The following is a 21,034-nucleotide window of genomic DNA, read 5'->3' as shown; positions in this document are numbered from 1 at the left end:
TTTACATCATGAAAAACTTTGATTAAAACAAGGAGAGGGGCACCTGGGTGGCTCAGTCGGTTGAGCTTCTGACTTTGGCTCAGGTCATGATCTCACTGTCTGTGAGTTCAAGCCCCGCATCGGGCTGTGTGCTGACAGCTCAGAGCCTGGAGCCTGCTTCAGATTCTGTGTCTCCCTCTCTCTCTGACCCTCCCCCGTTCATGCTCTGTCTCTCTCTGTCTCAAAAATAAATAAACATTAAAAACAATTTTAAAAAAACAAGGAGAAATGGAGATATGCAATTTAAAGAAATAACAAAATCGTTCAAAAGAAAGGAGAAATAGAAGGGATTAATAAAGAGATATATGCAGAAGTGAATAAGTATAAGAAAAAAATAAATCTATAAATAAAAGAAATTCCTTCTATCCTATCATTCAAAAACTGTCTTATAGATGTTAATAAAATATGGAATTATGTTTGATGTGGCATGATTTAAAATATTGGATCCATAGACACCTAAAAGTTAATTTTAGAAATTCTGTAAGCCAACTCAAAGAAATAAATTTTCATATTTCAATATAGCTAAAGCCGAGGATGAAGTTTTTGTCTAATCCTGAGGACAACTGAGATGGTCTGCTGTCAAATAAAGGCTATGAGGGAGACAGAAGCTTCACCTTGGGAGCCCATGGGAGTAACTAAAAGAAAAGGTTATAATCCTACAAACACCCAGAGCTGAGACATAATAAGCGATCCACAGACTAAAAAATAGGACAAATATGCCGCATGTATTAAGGAACAAAATGATCACATCAATATAAGTATTTTAAAAAATCAGCATCTAGAACCAGGAGGAGCATGAGATTTTATTTATCCTACTCTCAAATTAACAAATTATCCCACCACAATTTCATAAAGCTGGCAGAAGATACAAAACCCATGGGTCAGAGACAAAAACCTTATGAGTATCATGTTTATATTAATTCCTCTTTCACCCGAGTTCTAGAGGAAGTGATGTGGGGTGGGGCCCAGTGGTTGCTGGGCACACAGTGGGTTTGCAATCATAGCTGAAGAGCCTTGAGCTGGAACCCAAATCTTTTGTAACGGACTGCATGCAAACCTCCTTGACCTCTGTGGCAAAGCAAGATATTATCATATTATCTTTATTATGCTCAGCAGGAAACAGATCTGTCTTCTGCTCCAGAGGGAGACATTATCTTTATCTTCCAAAGCTGTTTGCTCTACAACATCTTTGCAAAGTTATCCTAGGACACAGGCCGCCGTGCCTCTGCTCACGATATATGCAGAAATGAGGGAGACCTATGGAGAATTGTCTCTGAACACACACAGATGCTCTAAACTGCAGATGCTGATTTACAATTGCTCTGAATCTTAACCTGTACATATCTGTGTAACAGGCTGTAGAGTAGATAGGATCCAGGATTTACTTAGCAACACTTAATTTTTCCAAGCAAGTCAGATAATTCAGCCAGTCATGTACAAATCTAAGAGTTAATTATTTGAAATTATTTTTTATGGGAAAAAAATAATAGCTGGACAACCTAGATGAAAAATTTAAAAATGCAGAAAAATAGAAATTAGGAAAAGTATATAATACAAACAAAGAGGTCGAAAAAAATCATAATAAAATACTATATTTAACTAAATGATATAATATATGATTTTCTACGAAACATGAATTATCTAATTTTTGGCACCTTAATCCTTCTGGAATAAATTTTGGTATACAGTATGGCGGTGGCATTGAATTCTTAAACATTAATTTATCAAATATATCCAATACCTGATATCTCAAATGTACTATATAATTCATCTTTAACCTACTGGCATATGTAGAGAAAAACCTAAAATAAAATAGTATAACATTAGAGATAGTGAAAAATGGTCAACAGATTTGATTTGTGATTTTATCACTGTCCATTCTGTCTAGGCAGTAGTGTAGGGCAGCATTTAAGAGTTTAGATGCAAGAACTTGCCTTCCTCAGTAAAACTCACCCATCCCAAAATAGCTGAATGACTAGGGGCATGTTATGTTACCCCTTAACTTTTCTGTACCTTGATTTTGTCCACTGTAAAATGCAGATAATAAATGTACATACCTCTATCTGGATTAAATGAGTTAATGATTATAAAGTGTTAATATAGAACCTGAGACAAAGAAAGCACACTGAAAGTGTTAACAGCTGTTATTTTTTGCTATTTTTCATTTAGCACAGCAAAACATGGCAAATAGAGATGACAAAAAATGTAACATGTCTGAGATTCAGATTATTTAGGCTTAATTTAAGAGAAACCTACAAATCTTTAAGAAAAAACAAAGACCCTGATGGAAAAATTGCTAAGAGACATAAGCAGGTGACACACACACAAAAATACAATGAAAAATACTATTAAAATATTTAATATTTTATGTGTTAAAATATTTAATATTCTGTGAAAATAGAAATAACCAGGTCTTTTCCTATCATACTGCAAAGATTAAAATGAGTAGAAAAATATGCATAAAAATGCTCAAATAGTGCTGAAAAAATAAGCATAGAGACATATCAATTGCCTGAAGGAAATATGTCAATATGGATCAAAGCCTTAAGTGTTTTAAGAAGAAATCCCACCACTCTACATTTATTCCAATGATAAAATCAAATGTCTATAATGTTGTGTGTACACACCTAACAGAGTGTTATTTATAACAGCAAAACATTAAAAAGAACCTAATGTCCAGCAGGAGAGCACTGATTACGTATATTATGGTGCATCTTTACGATACCAGGTTCAGGACTGAGACAAAGATGAGGCAAGACAGGTGCTCAGAGCACATGATTTAGGGAACCACTCACAGTCACTGTCATGGCTAAGTGCCAACACTGATCGTACAAGCCTCCAGGAGTGAGCACCTCCTCAAATTTTGCTACCAAGGCAAAATTCTTTTGCCTCACCCTAGGCCAGATCCTAAATAATGAAACTTTCATATTTATAAGTGTTTATAACATGATATAACACTTAAAATCATGTTATAAAAGATTGTCTAATGATCTAAGTCCATATTTTTATATATTTCTAATGCAAAATCTAGGCTTGACACAAAGGCAGAAATAATACTAGGATAACATTAGTCTAACTCTTGTCCTATTACCTATTCAACATTTAATTTCATGCTTTTTTTTTTTTACTATTTTGAGTAGTGTTATGATGACTCTCCTTGTATATAATTTTTTCTGTATATCATACATTATTTATTTTTGTTTGTTTCTTGGAATTGGAATTGTTAGTCAAAAAGTATGAATATTTTTAAGACCCTTGATAAAAGTTAATGATTGCTTTCCAGAAAGACTCCATTTTTATACCCTCAAGTGAGCAGTGTGACTCTGAAAGCCTCCAAATATGTGTCACCCCTTCTATTGAAGCTCAAATGCATGAAAAATTTGGATTATTTCTCCAACTCACCAACTATAGAAACTTCTAGCGAGGTCAAGACTTGATTGTATATACTTTTGTTTTCCTTTCTGTGCTTTGCATATTAACCTGCATTAAAAGCTTACTAGGCACTAGTTGATTGGTAGTACCTCACATATATTTTTTTCTGCCACAACTTTATACACTTTTTTTAAAAAAATATTTTTAATGCCTTTATTTATTTTTGAGAGACAGAGAGTGAGCAGGGAAGGGGCAGAGAGAGAGAGGGGGGACACAGAATCTGAAGCAGGCTCCAGGCTCTCGGCCCTCAGCACAGAGCCCGATGTGGGGCTTAAACTCACAAGCCGTGAGATCATGACCTGAGCTGAAGTCAGATGCTAACCAACTGAGCCACCCAGGCGCCCAACCTTATATACTTCTTAAACTTATGAGTTCCTTTTCTTCTCTTTCCTTTCCTTTTTTTTTTTTTTTTTTTTTATCTTCTGGTCGCAGCAATATGAATAGAGGCTGGCCAGAAGTCAAGGGAAGACAAAGGAGCCAGCTGGCTTCAGCAGCTCCTATAATTCTGTACAAATCACAGTGTGGAGAATACTGAAAAATGGCGAATTAATGTCGAAGGCCTTTCAGGAGAACTTCTCCCTCCACAGACTGCTATCCTTGATTGCACTGTGCTGAGATTGCATACAAAATGCTGCACAGGTAATATTGAGAATTTACTAAATTAAACTTTGAGCGACAGGACATTAAAATCCACTTGAAGAAGAAAACCAAGAAAATAGTTCTGATTCTTGTTTCCATTGCCAAGGCACCCCAGAATAAGAGGTAGCTTTCTGAAATGTTTTCATGAGAATGGTGCCAGTGTCCAAGGAGCCACGTGGGTATTTTGGGGCCACATCTAAATTGACCAAGGGATCCTCTATTAGTCTCTTTAGTTTCCTGCTTATATTAATGGGAATTTCCACCTAACTGATGATACCAGTGATCCCAAGGCTCTGTGCCAGGCAGACACGAAGACAGAATCAATAATGTCACAGCCCAGGCTTTCGTGGTCAAAAGGACATGGACTGAGAGCCCACATGAAGTACCCACGGGCTTCCTGAGGGTGATGACTTGGTGGCAGATCTATGACCTGCAGGAATTTGCAGTGAGGGGCAAACTGACACGCACAAAAATGGCAGCACACTGTCATCTCAAATTCCTAGAAAGAAAAATTTGTTGTTAAGGCTTTGATACTTGTTTTATTTTTCTGTTCCTTCCTCTACCTCTTTCTGTCTCTCACATTTACACATTTAAAAGGAAACTTTCAATTAGTCCAAGAGAATCTGCCTGTGCTTTTAAAACAACAGGAGGTCGCCAATCTTATTCTCTAATGAATACTGACTAGTAGGCATATTTACAATGGGACTTGGGTTTTCTTGGTGGATATTGTGAATTTTTTTTGAACGTTCAGTATCTATTTTAGCAATTGCCCCAGAGACTTACTTATGATTTCTCTATCAGGTAACATGGCATTATATCTATAGTTACCAGTTTTGAAATTTAAGCTGTAAGCTACTGAATAGCTTATCATAGAATGTTCATCCCTCTTTTAGCAGTTACAGTATTGAAAATAATGTTACAGACTTTAAGAATCTAAAAAAAAACCACTTCTGATAACAAACAAAATGAAGCAAGCTTAAGTGTTTTCTCTCTTTAGTCCCTCAAGATCCAACGGGTCAGGTTTTCTTGGCACCTGCTGTCCCCAGCTGTGGTGGCTACGGTCTGGCTATGGGATAATAGACTCATCAGAATTGTGCACCACCAGCTGTTCCGTGTTTCCATGTCTTGTCCTCAGGGTCCCTTTCCGATTCCGATTGACCCACTAGTTGAGTGCCAGTGCTCTGAGCATGAATTATGAATGGCGTGCCTTGCCCATCCATCACCTGGGCTCTGACAAGCTACCTACACTTGTCAGAAGTGGGTAGAGTGCTACTTGTAAAAGCCTGTATAAAATAACACATCCAAGGAAAGGATGGCATTCTCTGCACTTATCTTGCTCAGTCCAGTCCTGGGCCTTCCATTTGCACACCTAGTCAATACAGCTTTCCTTTCTCTCTAGCCAGCAAGGAAGTTTTTGTAGGCAGAAATCTTCTGACAAACATAAAATGCAACGAGAGAAAAGAGTCAGAAGTCTTGAGTCTGAGTTCTACTTGAGGATGTGAGCACATTTAAGCAATCTGGACCTGCATATTCATCTAATGAATTCAGTTTGGAAATTTGGCTCCTATCGCTACTTCCTAAAAGAGATGGAGTGCCAAGAGGGTAGCAGCTGAGAGGGGAGGGACAGAAGGCTGCAGAGTGGGCGAGACTAATTGGTCTTGTCACATAACACAGATTAGATTATGTCTGCCTAAAACCAGGAGGGGGAAGGGATGTTTAATCATTGTTTATACCAAAAAGATATAAAGCCGAGCAGCCTCATAGAACCAGATGCAGGGATAGAAGCACAAGCTTCTTGACAAAAAAATAGGAAAAACTAAGTGTGAGAAAAAAAATTTTTAAATGGTACAACATTTTGTTTTTCAGCTAGATAAGGAAATTGAGAAGTGGAACAGCAGAGTATAATCTGACAAGAATTATGGTAATTTCTGACAATTCACTAAGGCCAGAACAGAAGTTTACCTTGCTAACCTAGTCAATAGATTTTTTTTTTAATAGAGCAAGAGATTGCTGGAGTTGTGGGGCATCTTCTAGCTACAAAGATCAACTTTCCAAGGAAATGGGAGTAAATATTTTAATATAAATAACTAATATGGCTAACTATTAATGATTCTTATCTGTCAATAGAATAAGGTGTCTTAGAATCTCTATTCTAGAATTACTATTATAATTCAAGTTACTATGTGTTCTACAATATAAAACTGCATTTTTGAGGACAGTAAGCTGCAGATCAAACTCAGAGAACCCAGGCTGAGCACTCCTTCATTTGTTCATATTATTTAAGGGACTACTGCATGTTGGCTAAGTAAACAAAATGCCTAAAAGGAAAACCGATATGGGTTTTTTTGTCTACCCTTTCCTCTTACCTACTTGTTCTCCTGCCCCACTTCTTCCATTGGATCTTTCTGACTTTCTTCCTTTCCCAAGATAGTTTGTCCCTTTCTGGCAAACTCCAACTATGTTAATAAGAAAACATGAGGAAGAAATAGCAAGTGTTGTTTTGTGGCTAAAAGTTTTCTTCAGATTACTGTAGGTTCTATGACATAACCTTTTCCCTAGACTCTGGAACTCGAATGAAACAGAGATTTCCCACAGGTCAGTCTCTCTGTTGCCTCTGGCCTCAGACCACAGTTAAATCAGCCCTCCTGGGTTTGTCTTACATACCACATCAGATATCCCAAACAGCCCTCATTATTAAACCCAGCTGTGAGCTAACTAATAGTACCAAAATAGATTCTTCTCTCCTTTTTACTGTTGGGAAAACATACCTCAGAATCATAGCTTCCTGTAAATAGATGAGCCTGTTCAGCCACTTTAGTAAATAATCAGTGGCTTTGTCATAGGAAGTTTTTATTTAATTGGGGGGTGGACATGGTTTGTCATATTGCATTGTGTCAAAGAACGTAAAGCTTTTATTCTATTCTTTTCAAAAAGGTTTCAGAGGGTTTTTAGTACTCAATACATATTTCTTATCTCTTCTTTCTTTTTAACTCACAGTTGCTGGATATTCATTTTCTGTGAAATTATAATTAGTGATATTTCTAGAAAGAATAACATTGAGTTTTGTATTGCACCTGTCACCCTTGAGTTCTCTGCAGATGTTTTTAGCAAGATGGATGATAAGGTAAGGTAATGACTGTGAAGGTAAAATGCATCAACTTGTGAATGTTCAGAAATGACTCACCTATGAGCTCAAACTGGAGCACTTATTTCTGAAAGGATTTTGGCCAGGAAACTCCAGCGAGGAAGATGATTTTATTTGCTTTTAGAAATGAGAGAGGGTAACTCTAGTTTCTAACCTTACATTCATCCGGATCAGGGGAAGGGAGGGAATGTGCAGAGAAAGGAAAGGACTCTGAGGGTAATGTGGGAGAATATTGTGGGAGGGTATTGGGCCTCTCCATTAGTTACTGGAAAATCCTGAGTAGGTCACAATAAAAAAAAATTCTTTTAAAAACTCTTAGCAAATTACTTGAATTATTTTTTGCAGACACTATTGCCAGACACTGATTTTAAAGGCATCAGAGTTTTCTCGGAGATCTGAGTTCAGGAGAGGTGAGCTACACTTTCCTTGTAGCCTTGTTGTCTACTAAATTTGGGGGCAGTGTTTTATCAGTTGCTCTGATAGTCCCAGGTGAGCGCAACACGAACAGTAAATACTCTCAGCCTGTGACCTGTATGGTCCCTCAGACGGTCTCAGCCATTAATCATGTGTTTTATTTTCTCTTCTATTTGTAACCCAAAATGACATCTTTGTATTCCATTAGAATAAGCAAAAAATGGGCTATGTATTTTGATATTGATAAACAACAATTATTTCTGCTAATGTTATTGACCACTTACAATTATGGTAGTGAGGTAACTATCTACTTATCTATTTATCTATGTATGTACCCATCTACCACCTTTTTTCATCCTCCTAACAGTTTTATGAAGACAGGTAATATTACTGTCTTTATAATAGAAAACTTATATTCAAGGGCTGAAAAATTCCCAGGGTCATAACACAAGTAAGAGATAAACCAAGTTTTAAGCCCTTATCATTTTGACTATCAAGTCCATACAACTATCTTGCTCTCCTGCTATTTTAATTGATTTCATGTTATGACATTCTCATCATTTGTGTCTCATAGACAAAAGAGGCAGGAGTAATTACACATGTTGGAATGAGGGGCACCAGGGTGGCTCAATCGATTGAGCATCGGACTTTGGCTCAGGTCATGATGTCACGGTTCATGAGTTTGAGCCCCGCATCAGGCTTGCTGCTGTCAGTGCAGACCCTACTTCGGATCCTCTGTCCCCTCTCTGCCCCTGCCCTGCTCATTCTCTCTCTCTCTCTCTCTCTCTCTCTCTCTCTCTCTCTTTTCTCTCACACACAAAAAAAAAAAATTAAAAAAAAAAAAGAAATGTTGGAAGGAAATGAGTTTCCTTTGTTTTACTACTATTCACAGGCCATTTCCCAATTTCTGGTCACTTGTGTATGAATAGATTCTTACCCAGGTAATTAAACCAGGTAAATTACCAACAGGGTTATAGGATTTTGCTTTGGTACTTTCTGTTTGCCTAGTATTTGCGTTATTCTCAGAGAAAAACGTATGATTGTTCTGAGATCATCCTTCACAGCTGTATTTTGTACAACTCAGTTCGTTTTTATTTGTCTGAAGAGAGAGAGAGAGAGAGAGAACTTTGGTCTTGATAAAACTCATAAGAGTAGCTAGGAATATTTCTCAAAGCAACAACCTAAATGATTGAGCTCAAGGCCTCCAAATCACGATTTTTTGATGATACTGCATTGTATATTTTTTCAGCATTGAATTTATTTAAACCTTATTCTTTACAAAATGGCTTAAGGCAACTTATAGAAGAGACACAACAAGAAGCATACTAATTTGGGGGACAAAACAATCAGCAAATAAGTCATAAGGAAAAGAGAAAAACACAGGTAGCCTAAATGGCAGGGTTAACTCAATTGTACAACTAAACTCCAAGTTCGCCTGTGAGCTTCCTGGACACCAGAACAAGGAAGCCTGATGAATTGCATTGTTATGTCTAGAAAACATATGTTTAAGGTAATACAACTGACTGTTGTCAGCCCTATTATGAACTCTTCTTTGTTTTCACATCTTTATTATGTCCATTCCTTCATATTAATTTTTCTAAGAAAACTGTTAGATGTGGTTCCAAACTTTTATAATCCCATATATTCCTGGAATTGGCATTAACAGGAAAGTTGTTATAAAATAAACATTCATTCTAAAAATAAATGAATTTAAAGTGTGAAGCTACATTTCTGATTAATTCTGTTGGACCATCAATAATAGTAAAACCTACTAAATAAGTGGTTGAAGATTATGAAAAGAGAAATATAGGCATCTGTAAAACAATGCAAATGAGCTCATGAGGAAACTGTGACACACTCGCAATGTTTAGCTCTGCCTCTGGACACATGGCGTTCAAGTTGAGCATGTAATGGTGCTGAGGATTCTTGAAGAAGTCACAGGATAAACATATTGAAGAAACTTCACACCAATTTTTTTTATATTATTGACCAAATTTTTGCTTCCTCTTGGAGCAATACACTACAATATCAAACTTAACAGTTACCAAAAAATTATTTATAGTTTTGAAAAATGTCTCCATCTAGAACTAGATACCTCAGCTGGCCACTACAGGCAACATGAAATATATTTAGACTGACTTTCAGCTGTTTCCTACAGCTTTTTTTTTTTTTTGTCAGAATTTTACTTGACACTGAGTTGTTACCAATCCAGATTCTAGCTGGCATTTTTGTAACCCTTGAACCATTAAATAAATCATAGTCTTGCTACATTAGAATCCAACATTTCAACAAAATGGTTTCTAGACATCCCTGTTGCATACTATTTCTTACATTTAACAACAACAACAACAAAATCCATAACAATTTTCTTTTTATATAATTTTATAACACTTCTGAAATTTAAATGTGTATTAACTTGTTCCTGACGTATTATGGATATTTTCTACAGGAAAAAACAAACAAACAACTATCATTTTATTATTGAAAAGCAAATGACAGATAAGTGGACTCCAAGAAAAATCCAGAAAACATAGATATTCTACTAGAATTCCTGGGATCAGATAAATCAATTGGTTGAAAGTAAGTCAACAATTTTCTGCTCAACAGTTTTGATAAACTTGCCTCCTAATTTTGAAATAAGTGACTTTAAATTGTGTGTAATTTTAATTCATTTCTACTTCTTTTTAAGAACTGTCATAAGTTCATGTGTCTTTTGACGCATGAAAAGATGCTCAACATCACTCATCATCAGGGAAATACAAACCACAAGTACAATGAGATATTACCTCATACCCGTCAGAATGGCTAAAATTAACAACACAGGAAACAATAGATGTTGGTGAGGATGTGGAGAAGGGGGAACAGTCCTATACTGTTGGTGGGAATGCAAACTTTTGCAACCTCTCTGGAAAACAGTATGGAGGTTCCTCAAAAAATTAAAAATAGAACTACCCCACAGTCTAGCAATTGCACTACAGGCATTTACCCAAAGGACACAAAAATACTGATTTGAAGGGATACATGCACCCTGATGTTTATAGCAGCATTATCAACAATAACCAAACTATGGAAAGAGCCCAAATGTAGATCAACTGATGAATAGATAAAGAAAAGGTGGTAAGATATACAATGGATATACATTCAGCCATAAAAACAAAACAATGAAATTTTGCCATTTGCAATGAGGTGGATGGAGCTAGAGTGTATTATGCTAAGTGAAATAAGTCAGTCACTGAAATACAAATACCATATGATTTTACTCAAATGTGAAATTTAAGAAACAAAACAGATCAACATCCGTGGGGAAAAAAGAGAGAGAAACCATAAAACAAACTCTTAACTATAGAGAACAAACTGAGGATTGCTGGAGGGGAGGTGGGTCGGGGGATGGGTTAGATGGATAATGGGTACTAAGGAGGGCACTTGTGATGAGCACTGGGTGTATAAGCAAGTGATTAATCACTAAATTCTACTCCTGAAGCCAATATCTCACTGTATGTTAACTAACAAGAATTTAAATGAAAACTTGGACAAAATAAATTAAAAAATTATTAATACACTTAAATATATGAATTGAACATATGAATGCAATCTTGGTTAATTTAGTGTCATACAAATAGGTGATGAATCTAATAGAAGAACATGAAGCAATGGGGTCTTCTTTGGAGCCACAGTCATTTCAGAATTCCCTTTTCACATAAGAACACCAGGATCATGGTTGGATATGTTGGACATTTCACTCAATTCTTAGAGAACTCCGTTTCTATACATGGCTTCATGGGAGACAAAACTGGAAGGCTGCTTACCACTTAATAGCTCTGTTATTTATAGCTTCTTCAAACTCCTCACTTTTCCTCCCTTTAAAATAAAGATACAAACATACCCTCCCCCAAGTTTTAAAAATAATTATTTGTATATGACATTTCTTGGCTCATAGAACTATTAAGTATGTTCAACTCCGTTACCTTTCTTTGTATGCTGAATGAACACTGCCTTGTTATCTTCTGCTTCATCATTCCAAATTTTTTTTCCTCTGGAGCTATATTAAACAAGCCTTATTGCAAAAAAGAAAAATGAAAAAGAAAAACAAAAGAACTGTCATAAATTTATTCCCTAGACAGTAAACAGAAATACAACATTTGTATAGGGAAATGTCCCTCAAGTTCTGAAAATAAAAGAGTTTTTCATTCATTGTCAAGGATAATGCTCTCTGTCTGCTGTAGGCAAATATACTAGCAAATGAGATGTATTTTCTGGACAAGATTTGCAGATGATGCAAAAGTGATATCACAAACACATATCTGTGACTTGAATTGCATTTTTAGCATAATTTTTTATCACAAATGAAGAGGATAAATGTTTAAGTGGGTAAAAGATGATTCTAGAAAGCATGAAAAATGTTTTTTGTTCAGACATGCTATGATGTATAAGAAATGCCAGATTTGATTTATGTTGTCCAGTAAAATAGATTTAGGATCAATAAGGGGCTGTTAGAGAGAGACTGCTTTCAGCTATCTACAAAAATTGTTTTACATTGACAGCTTCATGAGGGCAGGAATGTCTTTTTTAGCAGTGTATGTTAAGCTTCTAGCAGAATGCCTGGAAAAACAAAATTAACTTATTAATAACAGTTAAATAAACAGAAGTAAGATTTTAGAAGGAGAAGAAACTTCCCATTCCTCCTTTCTCTCTGCAAAGATATACTCTCATTCGAAGATAGGTCAGGCTTGAAGTTTAGCAGAAAGATGCTTTGTAGGGAATCCCAAGATGACCATAATGGTCTGTACCATACCGTTCAGATTAATGGTTGTCAAATTTTTTCTGTAAAGGTCGGATAGTAAATATTCTAGGTGCTGAAGTCCAGATAGTCTCTTTCACAACTATAAAACTCTGCTGTTACAGTACAAAAGCAGCCATAGACAGTAAGCAAATGAACTGGTAGGACTGGATTTGGCTTATAGGCACACCATAGTTTGCCAACCTACCATCTAGTTCTGTTATTACTCTCTCCCTACTTCCTTCCTTTAGCGATGCACTTTTTATAATTAAAATTATTTTATTTTATTGTTTATTGTGCTAATGTATACATTACAAAATATTAAATTTTAACCATTTTTTAAGTGCAACAGTTCAGTGGCGTTAAGTGCATTAACATTTTTGTATGACCATCGCTGCTCTCCATCTCCAGAACTTGTATATCATCCCATACTGAAAATGAATACCTATTAATCAACACTTCCCTTTCTCCTCCTCCCTCCAGCCCCTGTAATGACTGTTCTACTTTCTGTCCTTACTGTGGGTGCTTCATACAAGTAGAATCATACAATATTTGCCCCTTTGTGTCTGGCTTATTTCACCTAACATAATGTCTTTGAGTTTCATCCATGTTGTAACATATGTCAAAAGTTCATTCCTTTTTTAAGACTATTTTTTAAATCAGCTTTACATTCACAGTGAAATTCAGAGGGAGGTACAGAAATTTCCCATATACTCCTGCCTCCTCATATGCATATCCTCCCCCATTATCAACATCCCCTACCAGAGTGTTACAACTGATGAACCTACATTTGGCATATCATAATCACCTGAAGTCCATGCTTTACACTGGAGTTCAGTCTTGGTATTACACATTCAATGTGTCTGATAAACGTCTGGATGACTTGCATCTATCATTTCAGTATTATGTGGAGTCTTTTTAGTGTCCTAACAATCCTCTGTGCTGTGCCTTTCCAATCCTCCCTCCCTCATTCCCTGGAAAACACTGATCTTTTTGCTATATCAGTTTGGCCTTATCTAGAATGTCATATAGTTGGCATCATACATCATGTAGCCTTTGGAGATGGTCTTCTTTCACTTAGTAATATGCATTCAAGTTTCCTCCATGGCTTGGTAGTTCATTTCCTTTTAGTGCTGAATAATACTCTATTGACTGGATATATCACATTTTATTTATGCACTCACCTACTGAAGGGCATCTTGGTTGCTTCCAAGTTTGGGAAATTATAAATAAAGTTTCTATAAACATCCGCATGATGGTTTTTATGTGTACATACATTTTCAACTCCTTTGCCAGGTTATAGGGTTAGAATGTGTATAGTTTTATAAGAAACTGCCAAAATGTCTTCCAAAGTGGCTGTACCATTTCACATTCCCACCAGGAATAAATTAAAGCTCCTCTTGCTTCATATCCTCACCAACGTTTGGTATTGTCAGTGTTTAGATTTGTTTGAGATTATATTCTAATAAGGGACTGGTGGTATTTCATTGTTGTTTTAGCTTGCATTTACCTAATGGCATGTGATGTGGATCATCATTTCATATGCTTGTTTGACATCTATATTACCTTTGGTAAGGTATCTTTTAAGGTTTTTGGCCCATTTTTTAATCAGGTTGTTCCTTATTGTTGAGTTTTAAGAATTCTTTTTATATTTTGGATAACAGTCTTTTATCAGGTGTATCTCTTGCATGTATTTTCTCCTTGTTTGTGGCCCATCTTTTTGTTCTCTTGACCATGCTTTTTAATACAATTTTATTTAAACATTCCAATTATACCTCAAAGGAACTATAAAAACTTGAGGGAAAAATGCACTTCTGGTTAAGATTGGAGCAGCTCCTCCTGAGTATAGAGTTATCAGTGATAGAAAATAAAAGCTCACAAACGGAAATAGAAGTCACAGGAGTAAATTGAGGCTATAAAGTCCAAGCATCACATTTCCCTAATACCAACTCTGAAGATCTTTTCTTAGGTATTTCAGCACTTTTACACGATTGCAAAAAGTTTATTGGGGTTCTGGTGTCTGGTAAGATGGAATGAGCACATTCTGCCACTGAATGCACAACAAAACATGGACAGAATGCATGAGGAGCTATTTGAGAACACTGAAAAGTAAATAGTAACAGGCAGATGGGGGGGGGGCATAATTCTAAGTGCCACTAAATCACTAGTTATCTTACCATTTTTTGTCTCTGATATCTGCAGAACTGGTCTCAATGTAGCCTGATACTCAGAAGTTGGCATTCTCACAGAAAGAGTCATTAAGTTACAGCTTGCAAGATGGGAAAGGGATCTTCTAACGGTAAAAGATAGTGGGATAAAAATCTCTGTGCTATTGTTGTTTCCTTTTCTCCTTTCTGTCCTCTCCCAGTTCTCAAGCAATCCAGTGCAATTAGTGGTGGCAGTGGAAGCAACAGCAACCATGATGGCTAAGGGAGGCACAATGAGGAAGTAGAAGCTTCCTTACAAATCAGAGATTAGACCCCATAAGAGTGGGGCAAGCACTTGTTGCTTTTTTTCTTGCTGCATCTCAGTTCAGGAAATGCTTACAATTGCAGGGAGTACATGACAGAACTGGGAAAATAAAGCCCCAGTTTTCTGGCTGAACTGAAAAGAAGAGCCCCAAAGAGCCGAAAAAGTTCTAGGAAGGTCAAAAAAGAAAAGAGTTGGGAAAGTGACCTGAAAAGGTAGTTCATGAGCTCATGGGAACACTCCCAAGACACACATGTATAGCTTTGACACATAATAACATACCTCCAACTTTGAGAACTGAGCTGCAAGGTAGATCACCACCCAGGATTCAGAATGGCCACAGGTGGGAACACACATAAGACAGATCCATATAATACTGCAAAGTTACTGACAAAGGAAGTGACATTAAGACCACAACTCCCATAAGGCAGAACTTGAAAACTGAAACAAACAAGGTCAGTTGTGTGCTAAAAGAAAGACGTCAACATTCTTCAGAAGACTTGGGCAAGACCCTGAGAACTCTAGCATAATATTCAAAATGTCCAAGATACAATCCAAATTACATGGCATATGAAAGACCAGGAAAGTGTCCCTTTGTGTGAAAATTTCTTTATAAATGCAAATTTCTATTATAAAAGGAAAACTTGTATCCTGTTTTTAAAGTTTTTCCTGCACCTACTGATTCTCAATAGCCATTAGCTCAAAATAATCCATATGCCAAAGAGACATATTTTGGGATGGCAAATTCTGGTACCCTTCAGGAATGATGGTTCTATAAATCTAAACTTGGGTTAAAATTCAGAGAATTGTGCACTCTAAAACAGTGTATTTTTATTATATTTTAACTTGAGCAATAAAAAATGTTAGAAATACAAAAAAAAAACTCATTGGGGAAAAGTAAACTTAAAATGTGAAAGGAATTTTGAGTTAGATGTTCTTCATTCTAGATCACCATCCAATAAATCACCTTCAAGTAAATTCATTTTTAATTCTTCTGTTCCCAATCTATTAAATGGGAATAATAATATCTGACCAAACTTTCTGGACGGTGTGGTTCTCAATTTTATTGTCTCGGTTTCCCATTTATGTTCTTAAAAAGTATTAAGTATGTTAAGGATTTCATTCATATGGGTTATGTTTAGTATTTACAATATTAGAAATTAAAATGAAGAAAAATGTAAATATTTATTAACCCATTTTAAAATAACAAAACAAACTCATTACAAATTAGCACAAATAATATTTTTAATAAAAAGTATTTTCCAAATCAAAGAAAATAGTGAGAAGAATAGAATTGTTTTAAGTATTTCTAAATCTCTCAATGTACAGCTTAATGGAAGACAGCTAGATTCTTACTGTAGTTTCTTGTCTCTGGGCCCTCTGGGAACTCATACCATGTTTTGGGAACTACTGCTTTAGAGAATAGGAGAAAGAAATAATCTGAATCTTTATATATACATCATTAATATATTTTAAACTGGTGTGTGTTATAGATTCATAAACAGAGCCGAAAGCTACTTGTTTCTGTGTGAATAACACATGAAAATTGCCGTAGCCCAAAAAACTAAAACCTTCTTCTCTGACCCCAAATCCCATATACTTTCACTATGCCATGTTGCCTCTCGAATGCCTTGCTAGGGACATTCCAAATCCTGCTTACTTTGCCCCCCTCTGGACTATATTGGAAGATATATTAAACACTTCTGGAATCATTAGGTATTTTTACAGTCTAAAAATGCTATTCTTATTTAGTTTGTTGTTTTTCTATTTTCCTCTTGGGTTTTTGTCCTCTAAATTAATACCTTCCCAAATATTGTCTGAATTTTTCTGAATAACAACAGCTGTTCCCAGGTTGGCTATGACCCCAAAGCAGCAATGGCACCAAGCCAATGTTCTCTCCTTGACAGCATCAAGAAAATTAACATTTTCTGGATTCTATTTACTCGTAGATCCTCTTCATATATGAAATCACAGGAAATGTTAGAAGTGTGAAATTAAATGAAAATAGTGCACCTTCTGGACTTTTTGCTTTGGAATATTTAAGAATATTGGAAGGTCCCAAATGTCATTAATAATGAATATATCTGAAAAAAGAATATATCTGAATATATAATATATAATATATAATATAAAATTAAAGAATTTGAAACGTCCTTGAGAGACTATTTTATTGCACAACCTTTATACAGTAACACACTGATGTGAGAATTGTATGAAACTGCTGCAAATATTTCTCATCAAAGAAAAGGGGAGACTTCACAAATGTCCTCGGTAGCCCAGTGTAATAATTTTTGCTATAGAACAAACCACCTCAAAATGTGTTCATTTAGCTTGTCATTTTCTGAGCCAGCAACTTAGGCTAAGCTCAAATGGCTGGTTCTTCTGGGCTCAGTTGGCTTTATGTGTCTACAGTCAGTTGGGTAACTCATTTATTTAAAAAAAAGATTTTTTTAATGTTTACTTTTGAGAGAGAGAGTGAGACAGAGTGTGAGCGGGGGAGGATTAGAGCGGGGAAGGGAGACACAGAATCAGAAACAGGGTCCAGGCTCTGAGCTGTTGGCACAGAGCCTGATGCGGGGCTCGAACTCATGGACCACGAGATCATGACCTGAGCGGAAGTCAGACACCCAACCGACTGAGCCACCCAGGTGTCCCATGGGTAACTCATTTCTGAAACACAAGGTCTCATCCCTTAGCATGTTAGCCCACACACTGGATAGTCAGAATTTTGCAACCAAGCAGATAATCACGATTCTTTTGAAGCCTGGACTTCGAATTTATACTCTTATGATACATTATGCCACATTCTATTGGCCAGAGCAAGTCACAAGTCCAGCCCAGGTTGAAGGTGTAGGGGAGTGGAATCCATCTCTTGATGGGGAAAAAAACTAAGTAACATGGAAAGGGTATGTTTATAGGAAGGAATATAATATAGCCAGTTTTTCAAATAATCTGCCATACCCATTTTATGAGATCCAGAAAGGTACTCCATGTCAATTTTCAGCACAAGAAAATTATAAAGATGTGGAGGCAAAAATAATAAAAAGAATGGGAAAATATCTAAATACACAAGGAGGGACACTTTTGTTGGTGGTGACAGAGAGAGATGGAAAAAGCTGAGTGCTAAGGAAAATAAACAGCATTTTGATCTCCATTGTGTAGTTACATAGAGTGTAAGTAGGAGTAATGGAGAGTGAAATTGAGAAAAAGAAAACTTGGGCAGAATTCTATGCAAGTTCTAAGAGTAAAGATTATTATTCTACAGAATAATCTTGCAGACTAAGCAATGTATTGTGCATTGCATAAACACTCAAAGAAAGCCTATAAAACCACACTTTTTAATTCCATAAGGAAGAAACTTGCTTCATATGCTGCGAGGCTGGCCAGTGTGTTTAACCTTCTCCTATTCTGTACTTACCTGCTGATGGTGCCAGTTCTCAGAGTGTTATCCCTTCCCCCTCCATTTCATAGTCTTTGGGCAGATCCCAATCAAATCATGCCTGGTATGCATCTCAGCTGGCCATCCTGTTTCTATCATTTCCTCTTCCTACAATAATACTGAGAACTGTATTCCAAAGGTATCATCTTGGAATTGCACTCTCCTGAACAATGTAGTGTTTTGTTTAAAACTGCCATTTTCAGGCAATGGACATTAATTCAGCTCTTGTCACGTGCTAGGTGCTGGATAAAAATTAGTTTGTTATATAAAATGTCATCAATGTCTAACTGAATATTTTCTTTTTAACCATTTCAAAGAACTTTCTCATCTGTTACATAACTGAGTCTCTGTGAATTGGCTAAGCAGATGTTTGATACATGTGGAAACTAGGTACTGTAAAATATATGGGAGTGACTAAGGCCATGTTGCCAGTTATGTGTACAATTCCCCAAATTAGCAACAACAACAAAAACACAAAGAACAAAAAATTAAGACTGTGAGGACTGAGGAAGAAATGGAAAGTATATCTTGCACTGTTTGCTCTGTTTGAGCTGGTCAAAATTGGATCTTCTAAATCACTGCTCACTTAAAAAATACTTATGAACATGGACGATCCTCCCACGGAAAATGTGTTCTTCCTTCTGCCAGCTCTCTCCTCTCTTCAAAATGGTCTTCAAAACTCACCTCCACCAAGGAATTTCCTAGAGAATCCTTGGTTATAAAACCATTTTACATTTATAGATTGCATTAAGAAAAAAAATACTTGTATAGATTTTATTTGAACCTCACATGGTGGTTCATGTGAATGGATTTTTCTGTTTTTACTTTACTTTTCAGATGAAGGATCTAGGATGACTCTGGGAAGTTAAGGGATTCCTGAGGGTCATAGCAAGTGGAAGAGTCAGTATTATCATTGGAGAACCCAGGGAATTTCCTTCTACAGACACTGGCTCTAATTAGTCATTATAGTTTCTCCTTGGGGCCTGTGAATGTTGCTACACATCATTGCATATTCCTTCTGTTTATATACCTTCTATCGGAGCATGTTCTTACACCCCTCATTATGGGATGAATTGTGCCCCATAGGACTCTTCCTATGTCAAAGTCCCAATCTTCAGTACCTCAATGTAACCATATTTGGAGATAAGTTTTTTAAAGAGGTGATTAAGTTAAAATGAGGTCCTTAGGATGGAGCCCTAATCCAATATGACTGATGTCCTTATAGACAGAGGGGGGTGACACCAGGGATGTGCATGTACAACTGACACAGAGAGAAGGTCGCTATCTTCAAGCCAACAAGAGAAACCAAAACTGCCAACACCTTCATCTTGGACTTCTGGGCTTCAGAACTGTGAAGAAATAAATGTCTGTGTTTAAGACATTTAGTCTTTGGTATCTTGCTATGGCAACCTGAGCAGACTAATATACCACCTTAAGCCTTATGCTGTGGTCATACTTCCCACTGTTCTTGGAGTGCCTGGGTGGCTCAGCCAGTTAAGCGTCCGACTTCAGCTCAGGCCATGATCTCGAGGTTCATGGGTTCCAGACCCACATCAGGCTCTATGCTGACAGCTAGGAGCCTGGAGCCTGCTTCAGATTCTGTGTCTCCCTCTCTCTTTGCCCCTCCCCCACTTGCTCTCTCCCTCTCTCTCTCTCAAAAATAAATAAACATTTAAAAAATTAAAAAAAAATAAGAGGACTGTTCTCATTTCATGGTAGATTTTATGTCTAACCATAAAAGTTTCAGGGCTTTCTAGCATCTTCAGAAATCAGAAAGAAAATATATACGCTTTGGCACATTATTCTTCCTTCGAGATAAATCCAACAAATGACCTCTGCACTAAAACAACTGTTAGAGGTTTTCAGGTAAGAAAAGGGAAAAAATTAAAAAGTAAATTTGATCAAAAGAGTGTTGTTTTGTATAACTTTCCTGTGGCTTAAGGCTCTCAGATCACCAAAGTTAACATTTCAGGTGTCTTTCCAATATTTAAATGCTTATTAGGATCTAGGAAAATGTTGGTGAAGAGGGCTGCATCTGCTGTGACTACAGTAACAAAGTATGTTGCTAAAATAGAATCTGTTCTTCCCGTGCATGTGTCTTTTCTCCTTCATCCTGGAAGCACACAGCCCCACCCACAGGTTAGTCTCCAAAATTAAGGACAGGCAGAATATGCGTGGTGAAATGCTAAATCATGCCAGGTAAAGTCTCTCCTGTTTTCTACCAATGTCTCTGTTGTTTCCTGATCATGTTCGAAGTGCAGCATTGACTTCTTTTTCCAGCCTTGGAAGGACTTGGTCACTCTCCTAGAAGAATTAGTTTTAGAAATACAGGGAATTGATGAGACATGGTGTAATGGTATCAGAGTCCTGGCAAGGGATTATAGGCAAAATAATTCAAACCAATGCCATTCACACCTGCCAGATTTTTGGTCAAGTAATGTGCCAAATATTTGACAGAATAGTGATGAATGAACAATGAGAATCTTTAGAAAACATGAAAAACTGCTTTATTTTGACAACTGCTCAGCGCACAGACAAAACATAACTTCATAGATTAGAGCCGCTGTTTAGGAAATAGAAAATCATATTCTACCAATCCTCAGGCAAATGTTAGTAGCACAACAGATAGAAGTACAGATATATTCTTTTTTAGGAACCTGTGGGATTCTGGGCCTGTCTG

At 36.6% G+C, this 21,034-nt stretch overlaps 1 protein-coding gene and 1 long non-coding RNA gene across 4 annotated transcripts in view; one reads left to right on the top strand and one right to left on the bottom strand.

Annotated features, from left to right (window-relative positions):
- Positions 1-21,034, bottom strand: part of IQCM (IQ motif containing M) — a 648,904-nt gene that overhangs the window by 127,374 nt on the left and 500,496 nt on the right. For all 3 annotated transcript variants that reach the window (XM_053216882.1, XM_053216880.1, XM_053216879.1), the window contains one exon: positions 11,635-11,723. Coding sequence is in view for 2 of the 3 variants with exons in the window: in XM_053216880.1 (XP_053072855.1) it covers positions 11,635-11,723 (89 nt within the window). In the remaining variant the exon portion in view is untranslated. The remainder of the gene's footprint in view (positions 1-11,634; positions 11,724-21,034) is intronic.
- LOC128314443 (uncharacterized) lies at positions 562-19,994 on the top strand. The gene is made up of 5 exons (XR_008296079.1): positions 562-686; positions 7,601-7,665; positions 10,119-10,249; positions 14,649-14,745; positions 19,580-19,994. It is a non-coding gene; the product is annotated as an uncharacterized LOC128314443 (long non-coding RNA).

The sequence above is a fragment of the Acinonyx jubatus genome, chromosome B1, assembly GCF_027475565.1.
Source record: "Acinonyx jubatus isolate Ajub_Pintada_27869175 chromosome B1, VMU_Ajub_asm_v1.0, whole genome shotgun sequence".
Lineage (NCBI taxonomy): Eukaryota > Metazoa > Chordata > Mammalia > Carnivora > Felidae > Acinonyx > Acinonyx jubatus.
Note: the sequence above shows the minus strand (reverse complement) of the source record. Positions and strands in the feature narration are given on the sequence as shown.